At 39.7% G+C, this 11,367-nt stretch overlaps 1 protein-coding gene across 2 annotated transcripts in view; it reads right to left on the bottom strand.

Moving 5' to 3' along the window:
* Nucleotides 1-855: 855 nt before the first annotated feature.
* The window catches only part of LOC147002394 (uncharacterized), a 35,249-nt gene continuing 24,737 nt past the window's right edge, over nucleotides 856-11,367 (bottom strand). For both annotated transcript variants that reach the window (XM_085843908.1, XM_085843909.1), the window contains exons 12-14: nucleotides 2,228-2,630; nucleotides 1,760-2,035; nucleotides 856-919 (exon numbers count right to left, since the gene is read on the bottom strand). In XM_085843908.1, coding sequence (XP_085700034.1) covers nucleotides 885-919; nucleotides 1,760-2,035; nucleotides 2,228-2,630 — 714 coding nt within the window. In that variant the 3' untranslated portion in view covers nucleotides 856-884. The remainder of the gene's footprint in view (nucleotides 920-1,759; nucleotides 2,036-2,227; nucleotides 2,631-11,367) is intronic.

Below are 11,367 nucleotides of genomic sequence, written 5' to 3'. Positions count from 1 at the left end.
ATGGTTTTAGCTCCCTTGTCAAAGATCAAGTGACCATAGGTATGTGGGTTCATTTCTGACTCTTCAATTCTATTCCATTGGTCTACTTCTCTGTACTGTACCAATACCATGCAGTTCTAATCACAATTGCTCTGTAGTGCAGCTTTAGGTTAGGCATGGTGACTCCACCTGAGGTTCTTTTATCCTTGAGAAGAGTTTTTGCTGTCCTAGGTTTTTTGTTATTGAAGATGACTTTGCAGATTGCCCTTTCTAATTCGTTGAAGAATTGAGTTGGAATTTTGATGGGGATTGCATTGAATCTGTATATTGCTTTTGACAAGATAGCCATTTTTAGTATATTGATCCTGCCAATCCATGAGCATATCAGGATTAGGAGTTCTCTGGTAGAATTTTTGGGGTCACTTACATATACTATCATTTCATCTGCAAATGGTGATATTTTGACCTCTTCCTTTTCAAATTGTATAAGTGGCTATTATCCCAGAAAGTCAGAATACCGAAAATACAATTTGCAAAATACATGAAGGTCAAGAAGAAGGAAGACCAAAGTGTAGATACTTCGATCCTACTTAGCTGGGGGAACAAAATACCCATGGAAGGAGTTACAGAGACAAAGTTCAGACCAGAGACTGAAGGAAGCACCATCCAGAGACCGCCCCACGTAGGGACCAATCTCATGAACAACAACCAAAAAGTAAAAAATAAAAACAAATTTAAAAAAAAACATTTTCCCAGAAAATATCACATTGCACAACTGAGACTCCAATAAAACAATAATTTTTGACTTCAGTCTTCTATTAGATAAAATATTTTATTTATATATAAAATTTATATATTTACATATATATAATAAGTTTCTTCCTCACTGATTTTGTCTAGGTATGTCAGTGTGTGTTGGAGTGTTCAGCTCCAGCAGCATCTAGAAGAAAAGCAAGAATTATCAATAGTATCACCGGGCACATCATTGGTGGCATTGCCAGGAGCAGCAGCAGTGTCATTGTCATCAGGATCAATGTAATGAGAAACAGTGAGAAGGTGGAGGCTTGTTTGTTAATTATATTCTCAGATGTTGCTTCCTTTGGAATGTTTGTTTCCAGGCTGAATACCGAAAATACAATTTGCAAAATACATGAAGCTCAAGAAGAAGGAAGACCAAAGTGTCGATACTTTGATCCTACTTAGCTGGGGGAACAAAATACCCATGGAAGGAGTTACAGAGACAAAGTTCAGAGCAGAGACTGAAGGAAGCACCATCCAGAGACTGCCCCACGTAGGGACCAATCTCATGAACAACAACCAAAAAGTAAAAAATAAAAACAAATTAAAAAAAAACATTTTCTCAGAAAATATCACATTGCACAATTGAGACTCCAATAAAACAATAATTTTTGACTTCAGTCTTCAAAAATCAGACTTCAGAAGAGCAGAGATAAATAGAAACTAATGTTTAACAGGAAGATTTCTCTGCTTAGCCATTCAAAAAACACAAGGTTTTCAATGGGAGTGAAAAAAATTTTGCCTCATTCCAGGATGGGAGTCAACCAAGTACCATGGTCAGTTATGTTGGTCTAAACTGGTTTTGTTAACTATGTGAAGTATTTTCATTAAGTTGGGAAAAGAAAACAATTTTTTTCTGATGCTAGGTAATGCTTAAATAGCATGAAATGTATTAATCATGACTATTAGTACCAAAGAGATCTACTTTTCAATCTAAACTTAAAGTTCATCTATTTTAAGCAACCACTGTGGTCTACCTTACCTGGTTTATCGTTTCTGTTGGAGGGAGGTCCTTGGCCATTTTCTTCATAGCACGCTTGCCGAAGTCGAATTCTCATCCATGCCATCGTTGATAACAACAATGTAAGAAACCACATCGGGGGCATTACCAGCAGCAGTAGCTTATCTGGGTCCCAAGGAAAATCATGTTCCCAGACAGTGGATTCACTATGGCTAGGTTGATCCAGTGACTCTAAAGCGTCATAAAAAACTTCAGCTAGATCTTCATCTAGGTCAGGAACAGGACTGGGTTCCTCACCTGAAGAAAGAATAGCATACTTGTCTTATGCTCGAGGCAATGTCAGAACATTCAGGTCAGTTCTTTCAATGGAATCTAGGGAACGGCAAGTGCAGGTACCAGGAGTAGGCTCTGGGTCACAATGGGGTGTGTCCCTTGCATGCTCCATGAAAAAATCTGAATCAGTTATGAAAACCAACCCAATGTCACTACCTGTTTCTGAGTCATATTTTTCATCAGATTCAGAACTGTCCACAGGACTTGGGGAAGGAATCTTCTCAACATGAGCAGGAGCACCACTATCAGGAGCGGGTTGTAAAGAAGTAGGTTCTATGTCATCAGGAGCCCTGGTGTCATCAGCACAGGTGGAATGAGTTGGCTCACTGACTACAGGGTCCCAATTGTCAGGAGCACACTGGGAAAGAGTTGGATCAACATCAACAGGAGCCCCATTGACAGCAGCACAGGTGGAAGAATCTGGCTCAGCATCAGCAGGAGCCCTGCTGTCAGCAGCACTTGTGGATTGAGTTGGCTCAATGTCATCAGGAGCCTCACGCACATGGATTCTATGCTTCCTGGGAATGTGAAGGAAGATAGGTGGTTCATTTCCTCGCACCTATAAGAAAAATTGGCAATGTTACTTTTGATTGAAAGTTTCACTCGTTTTATTCATTTTATCACCTGTCTGCTAATCAGAGTCTCAATTTATAGTCCCCAAAATTTTTCTGTATCCAGACCCACTTCATCACTAAGGACACTCTCTGATATTCAGAAACTTCTGCTTCATTTCTGCATGATGAGTAAAAGGCCCAGAGTATCTAGAAATCTTTAATGGGGACTTGCTTAGGGTTATGCTTTCCTTTCTTCTGCTCATTGCTACCTAACATCATCATTATGTGCAAAATGGAAAGATATAAAAAGAAAGGACAATATGTGTCCTCTCCTGTCTTTATGACCTGAATTTTAAATTCCAGCCAGATGAAGTGAATAGGACAGTGAGGTGCTTTGAGAACAAAATGAACCTCTCTCTTCTGCACTACACTAACCCTTCCCCAATGAATGATCTTCCACAGTTGTCTATTAGATACCTGGGATATCAGAACAGTGGAGCTGAATTGTGAATGCGTGAATAAAGTATTTCAATATCTACAGCAGAGGGAAATTGCTGAGTTCCATGTATGGATTCTATATAGGCCTTCTAAAATCTTACCTATTAACTCTATGTTAAAGTAACTTTTATGCACTAGGTGTAATTGTGATCTTTGATGCTTAATACCTCCATCTGAGTGATAACCTAGGCCTAGTCCTGGAAGCTTCTAGCCTCTGTGAAACTTAGCATAGGCCTATTCCACAAAGTTCTCTCTTTCCTGTGTAGGTCAAGATGTGATCATTCTGATGCTGCTTCAGTACCATGCCTGCTGCCTGAACCATGATGGTGATGTGTGCATCCAACTGGAACCTTGAGCCCAACTTCAAACACACCCTTTCTTCTGGAAGTTGTCTTCTCATGGTCTTTTCTTACAGCCATAGAAAGTAACTAACATAACCATCATCTAGGTACAGAAGGAGTGACTTCAAACGTCTGAGGGATTCATTCCAAGCTGTGCAGGGGTTTTGCCCAGTGGACTTGGTCACAAAACAAGTGATCAAATTCCATAAGGTGCCCTTCCGGTCCGGCCAGCACCTGGGTAGCTAGGGTGCAGAGTCAGCTGACATCTGCCAGCTACCCACAACACCTGCCACGGGATCTTAAGACCTCTGGTGAGTGGAACACAGCTTCTGCTCCAATCCAATCCTGCGGGACCTGAGACTGCATTAGTTAGGGAAGCAGAAAACCCGGCCTGATCAGGGACACAAGCCCCTTCTGCTCCATACCAGCACAGGGGTACCTTGGGCGTGGAGTCTGCGGACACCCGTAAGGTATACACAGGACCCTCCACAGGATTTTAAAACCTCTGTGAGTGGATCACAACTTCTGCCAGGAAGCAGGGTTGAACAACAGATATTTGGGCACCTTCCCTGCAAGAGGAAAGCCTACCTGCAGAGAGTACTCTGACCACTGAAACTCAGGAGAGAGCTAGTCTCCCAGGTCTGCTGATAGAGGCTAACATAAACACCTGAGGAACAAGATCTAACCAGAGACAACTACAACAACTAACTCCAGAGATTACCAGATGGTGAAAGGCAAGCATAAGAATCTTACTAACAGAAACCAAGACCACTGACCATCATCAGAACGCAACACTCCCACCCCACACACTCCCGGGTACCTCAACACAGCCGAAAAACTAGACCCGAATTTAAAAGCATATCTCATGATGATGGTAGAGGACATCAAGAAGGACTTTAATAACTCACTTAAAGAATTACAGGAGAACACTGCTAAACAGGTAGAAGACCTTAAAGAGGAAGCACAAAAATCCCTTAAAGTATTGCAAGAAAACACGACCAAACAGGTGATGGAATTGAATAAAACCATCCAAGACCTAAAAAGGGAGGTAGACACTATAAAGAAAACCCAAAGTGAGGCAACGCTGGAGATAGAAAACCTTGGAAAGAAATCTGGAACTATAGATCCAAGCATCAGCAACAGAATACAAGATATGGAAGAGAGAATCTCAGGTGCAGAAGATTCCATAGAGAACATCTGCACAACAATCAAAGAAAATACAAAATGCAAAAAGATCCTAACTCAAAACATCCAGGAAATCTAGGATACAATGAGAAGACCAAACCTACCGATAATAGGAATAGATGAGAATGAAGATTTTCTACTTAAAGGGCCAGCAAATATCTTCAACAAAATTATAGAAGAAAACTTCCCAAACCTAAAGAAAGAGATGCCCATGAACATACAAGAAGCCTACAGAACTCCAAATAGACTGGACCAGAAAAGAAATTCCTCCTGACACATTAGAACAACAAATGCACTAAATAAAGATAGAATAGTAAAAGCAGTAAGGGAAAAAGGTCAAGTAACATATAAAGGCAGGCCTATCAGAATTACACCAGACTTTTCACCAGAGACTATGAAAGCCAGAAGATCCTGGACAGATGTTATACAGACACTAAGAGAACACAGATGCCAGTCCAGGTTACTATACCCAGCCAAACTCTCAATTACCATAGATGGAGAAACCAAAGTTTTCCACGACAAAACCAAACTCACACATTATCTTTCCACGAATCCAGCCCTTCAAAGGATAATAATAGAAAAAAACCAATACAAGGACGGAAATCACGCCCTAGAAAAAGCAAGAAAGTAATCCCTCAACAAACCAAAAAGAAGACAGCCACAAAAATAGAATTCCAATTTTAGAAACAAAAATAATAGGAAGCAACAATTACTTTTCCTTAATATCTCTTAATATCAATGGACTCAATTCCCCAATAAAAAGACATAGACTAACAGAGTGCCTACACAAACAGGACCCAACATTCTGCTGCTTACAGGAAACCCATCTCAGGGAAAAAGAAAGACACTACCTCAGAGTGAAAGGCTGGAAAACAATTTTCCAAGCAAATGGTCTGAAGAAACAAGGTGGAGTAGCCATTCTAATATCTAATAAAATCGACTTCTAACCCAAAGTTATCAAAAAAGACAAGGAAGGACACTTCATACTCATCAAAGGTAAAATCCTCCAAGAGGAACTCCAATTCTGAATAACTATGCTCCAAATGCAAGGGCAGCCACATTCATTAAAGAAACTTTAGTAAAGCTCAAAGCATATATTGAAACTCACACAATAAAAGTGGGAGACTTCACCACTTTCACCAATGGACAGATCATGGAAACAGAAACTAAACAGGGACACAGTGAAACTAACAGAAGTGATGAAACAAATGGACTTAACAGATATCTACAGAACAATTTATCCTAAAACAAAAGGATATACCTTCTTCTCAGCACCTCATGGTACCTTCTCGAAAATTGACCATACAATTGGTCACAAAACAGGCCTCAACAGATACAAAATGATTGAAATCGTCCCATGCATCCTATCAGACCACCATGGACTAAGGCTGATCTTCAATAACAACATAAATAATGGAAAGCCAACATTCACGTGAAAAATGAACAACACTCTTCTCAATGATACCTTGATCAAGGAAGGAATAAAGAAATTAAAGACTTTTTAGAGTTTAATGAAAAGGAAGCCACAACATACCCAAGCTTATGGGACACTATGAAAGCATTTCTAAGAGGGAAACTCATAGCTCTGAGTGCCTCCAAAAGAAACTAGAGAGAGCACACACTAGCAGCTTGACAACATACCTAAAAGCTCTAGAAAAAAAGGAAGCAAATTCACCCAAGAGGAGTAGAGGGCAGGAAATTATCAAACTCAGGGGCAAAATCAACCAAGTGGAAACAAGAAGAACTATTCAAAGAATCAACCAAACGAGGAGCTGGTTCTTTGAGAAAATCAACAAGATAGATAAACCCTTAGCCAGACTCATTAGAGGGCACAGGGACAGCATCCTAATTAACAAAATCAGAAATGACAAGGGAGTCATAACAACAAACACTGAAGAAATCCAAAACACCATCAGATCTTTCTACAAAAGACTATACTCAACAAAACTGGAAAATCTGGACGAAATGGACAAATTTCTAGACAGATACCAGGTACCAAAGTTAAACCAGGGTCAAGTTAACGATCTAAACAGTCCCATATCCCCTAAAGAAATAGAAACAGTTATTAATGGTCTCCCAACCAAGAAAAGCCCAGGACCAGATGGGTTTAGTGCAGAGTTCTATCAGACCTTCTAAGAAGATCTAATTCCAGTTCTGCACAAACTATTCCACAAAATAGAAGTAGAAGGTACTCTACCCAACTCATTCTATGAAGCCACAATTACTCTGATACCTAAACCACAGAAAGATCCAACAAAGATAGAGAACTTCAGACCAATTTCCCTTATGAATATCGATGCAAAAATACTCAATAAAATTCTCCCTAACCGAATCCAAGAACACATCAAAACAATTATCCATCCTGACCAAGTAGCTTTTATTCCAGGGATGCAGGGATGGTTTAATATACGGAAATCTATCAACGTAATCCATTATATAAACAAACTCAAAGACAAAAACCACATGATCATCTCGTTAGATGCGGAGAAAACATTTGACAAAATCCACCACCCATTCATGATAAAAGTCTTGGAAAGATCAGGAATTTAAGGCCCATACCTAAACATGATAAAAGCAACCTACAGCAAACCAGTAGTCAACATCAAAGTAAATGGTGAGAAGTTGGAACCAATCCCACTAAAATCAGGGACTAGACAAGGCTGCCCACTTTCTCCCTACCTAAGTCCTAGCCAGAGCAATTCGACAACAAAAGGAGATCAAAGGGATACAAATTGGAAAAGAAGAAGTCAAAATATCACTTTTTGCAGATGATATAATAGTACATATAAGTGACCCTAAAAATTCCACCAGAGAAATACTACACCTGATAAACAGCTTCAGTGAAGTATCTGGATATAAAATTAACTCAAACAAGTCAATGGCCTTTCATACACAAAGGATAAACAAGCTGAGAAGGAAATTAGGGAAACAACACCCTTCTCAATAGTCACAAACAATATAAAATACCTTGGCGTGACTCTAACTAAGGAAGTGAAAGATCTGTATGACAAGAACTTCAAGTCTCTGAAGAAAGAAATTAAAGAAGATCTCAGAAGATGGAAAGACCTCCCAGGCTCATGGATTGGCAGGATCAACATTGTAAAAATGGCTATCTTACCAAAAGCAATCTACAGATTCAATGCAATCCCCATCAAAATTCCAACTCAATTCTTCAACAAATTAGAAAGGACAATCTGCAAATTCATCTGGAACAACAAAAAACCTAGGATAGCAAAAACTCTTCTCAAGGATAAAAGAACCTCTGGTGGAATCACCATGCCTGACCTAAAGCTGTACTACAGAGCTATTGTGTTAAAAAACTGCATGGTACTGGTATAACGACAGACAAGTAGACCAATGGAACAGAATTGAAGACCCTGAGATGAACCCACACACCTATGGTCACTTGATCTTCGACAAGGGAGCTAAAACCATCCAGTGGAAAAAAGACAGCATTTTCAACAAATGGTGCTGGCACAACTGGAGCTTATCATGTAGAAGAATGTGAATTGATCCATTCCTATCTCCTTGTACTAAGGTCAAGTCTAAGTGGATCAAGGAACTTCACATAAAACCAGAGACACTGAAACTTATAGAGGAGAAAGTGGGGAAAAGCCTTGAAGATATGGGTACAGGGGAAAAATTCCTGAATACAACAGCAAAGGCTTGTGCAGTAAGATCGAGAATTGATAAATGGGACCTCATAAAGTTGCAAAGCTTTTGCAAGGCAAAAGACACCATCAATAAGACAAAAAGACCACCAACAGATTGGGAAAGGATCTTTACCTATCCTAAATCAGATAGGGGACTAACATCCAATATTTATAAAGAACTCAAGAAGGTGGACTCCAGAAAATCAAATAACCCCATGAAAAAATGGGGCTCAGAACTGAACATAGGCTCAGTGGGTAAGAGCACCCGACTGCTCTTCCAAAGGTCCGAAGTTCAAATCCCAGCAACCACATGGTGGCTCACAACCACCCGTAATGAGATCTGATGCCCTCTTCTGGTGTGTCTGAAGACAGCTACAGTGTAATTACATATAATAAATAAATAAATAAATCTTTAAAAAAAAAAAAAAAGAATTCTCACCTGAGGAATACCGAATGGAAGAGAAGCACCTGAAAAAATGTTCAACATCCTTAATCAAAAAGGTAATGCAAATCAAAACAACCCTGAGATTCCACCTCACACCAGTCAGGAATGGCTAAGATCAAAAATTCAGGTGACAGCAGATGCTGGTGAGGATATGGAGAAAAAGGAACACTCCTTCATTGTTGGTGGGATTGGAAACTTGTACAACAACTCTGGAATTCAGTTTGGCAGTTCCTCAGAAAATTGGACATAATACTACCAGAGGATCCAGCAATACCTCTCCTGGGCATATATCCAGAAGATGTTCCAACCGGTAAGAAGGACACATACTCCACTATGTTCATAGCAGCCTTATTTATAATAGCCAGAAGCTGGAAAGAACCCAGATGCCCCTCAACAGAGACATGGATACAAAACATGTGGTACATTTACACAATGGAGTACTACTCAGCTATTACAAAGAATGAATTTATGAAATTCCTAGGCAAATGGTTGGTCCTGGAGGGCATTATCCTGAGTGAGGTAACCCAATCACAAAAGAACTTAAGTGATATGTACTCACTGATAAGTGGATATTAGCCCAGAAACTTAGAATAGCCAAGATATAAGTTACAATTTGCAAAACACATGAAACTTAAGAAGAACGAAGACCAAAGTGTGGACACTGCTCCTTCATAGAATTGGGAACAAAACACCCATGGAAGGAGTTACAGAGACAGATTTTTGAGCTGAGACAAAAGGATGGACCATCTAGAGACTGCCATATCCAGGGATCCATCCCATAATCAGCCTCCAAACGATGACGCCATTGCATACACTAGCAAGACTGTGCCAATAGGACCCTGATATAGCAGTCTCTAGTGAGACTATGCCGGGGCGGAGCAAACACATAAGTGGAAGCTCACAGTCAGCTATTGGATGGATCACAGAGCCCCCAATGGAGGAGCTAGAGAAAATGCCCAAGGAGCTAAAGGGATCTGCAACCCTATAGGTGGAACAACATTATGATCTAACCAGTACCCCAGAGCTCTTGACTCTAGCTGCATATGTATCAAAAGATGGCCTAGTCGGCCATCACTGGAAAGAGAGGACCATTGGACTTGCAAACTTTATACAGGGGAACGCCAGGGCCAAAAAGTGGGAGTGGGTGGGTAGGGGTCTGGGGGGACAGTATGGGGACTTTTGGGATAGCATTGGAAATGTAAATGAGGAAAATACCTAATTTTTAAAAAATGAAAAAAGCAATTCTATAATGCTAGCTTAGATAGGCTACCCAGAGCACTCACTGATTCAACCAGATACATTTAGGAAATATGAATGTTGAAAGTGGATTTGATGCGGCATGGCAAATAAGGTCTCCACATATTTGTTGCTCTATACACCTCCATGAAATGTATAACTTAGCAGCCTACTTTTGCCCTTCAGTACCAGGTTTCATGATACTTACATGAAAAAGTCACACTCCAAAACATATTCTGCATCATCAAACAATATAACACAGAGAAGATTCAACAAAATAAGTTAAGAAGCACTGTTGATCAAAGGGAAAGGATGAGGAAGCATGCAATCTATGTGTCTTCAAACTGTTCAAATGTTAGAATTTAGTTCACTGGATTCACTGAGAATCATCGTCTTGAAAACGGCAAAGCATGTGGAATTTTCAGACATAGGCACGCTTTCATATACCACGTGTTACAGGGCTCATTATCCCCTTCCTCATTGTGTAAATATGCTTGAGCCAGTTATTAAAGAAGAATGAAAGGACCATATAATGCAAAATTAAATTTCCAGGACATCTGCCACATTCATGAAGATAACACTGAAGATAAATGAGAGGACCCTGAAGAGATTTCCCTGAATTGTTAGTCACACAACAGGTGTATATAAACAGCATTTATCTACCAGTATACTTAAATTCATGATTCAAAATAATCTTTATCTTAGGGGTTTCTATACATGTGTTTACATTACTCTGCCTGTGTTATTCTTGCCTGTGTATTTCTCCCCTCCCTCTCTCTCTCTGTCTGTCTCTCTGTCTTTTGTGTTTCTGTGTCTGTGTGTTTGTGTGTGTGTGTGTGTGTGTGTGTGTGTAGACTGGAGGGAAATTTCAGGAGCTGGCTCTCTTCTTCCACAGAGTTAGAAAGGGGCTCTGACCATTTCTGCTGCTCTGTATGGTTCAATCTGTCTAGCTTGTGAGTTTCAGGGCTGTTCTACTCTCTTAGCCTCCAATCTGGATTTAGAGGTGCAGAGATTACAGACTTTTTCCTTTTTTCAGGATGAAATTCAGCTTATTAGGCTTCCAAGGCAAGTGCATGAATCCACTGAGTCATCTGGTTGGTATATTTTATGTATATATACATGCATGAGACCATGTATGTGTGTATGTATTTATACATATGTATGTATATATGAATATGTATATATACATGTATATATATATTATGCATTTTTATTCTAGTTTTAAAATAAAGGGGAGAGAGAGCGTTTAGAATGCAAATGAAATGGAGAAAAGTATGAATTTCTCATTGACATGAGAACTTTTCCTTTGCCCAAGCTAGTTAGCATATTTGAAACATGCCTGTGTCGTTGTCATCCCTGTCTGGCTGTACTTCTTCATAAAGAC

The sequence above is a fragment of the Mus caroli genome, unplaced genomic scaffold, assembly GCF_978045245.1.
Source record: "Mus caroli unplaced genomic scaffold, Mus_caroli_1 scaffold_10, whole genome shotgun sequence".
NCBI classification, from domain to species: domain Eukaryota; kingdom Metazoa; phylum Chordata; class Mammalia; order Rodentia; family Muridae; genus Mus; species Mus caroli.
This window is presented reverse-complemented; position numbering and strand designations above follow the sequence as displayed.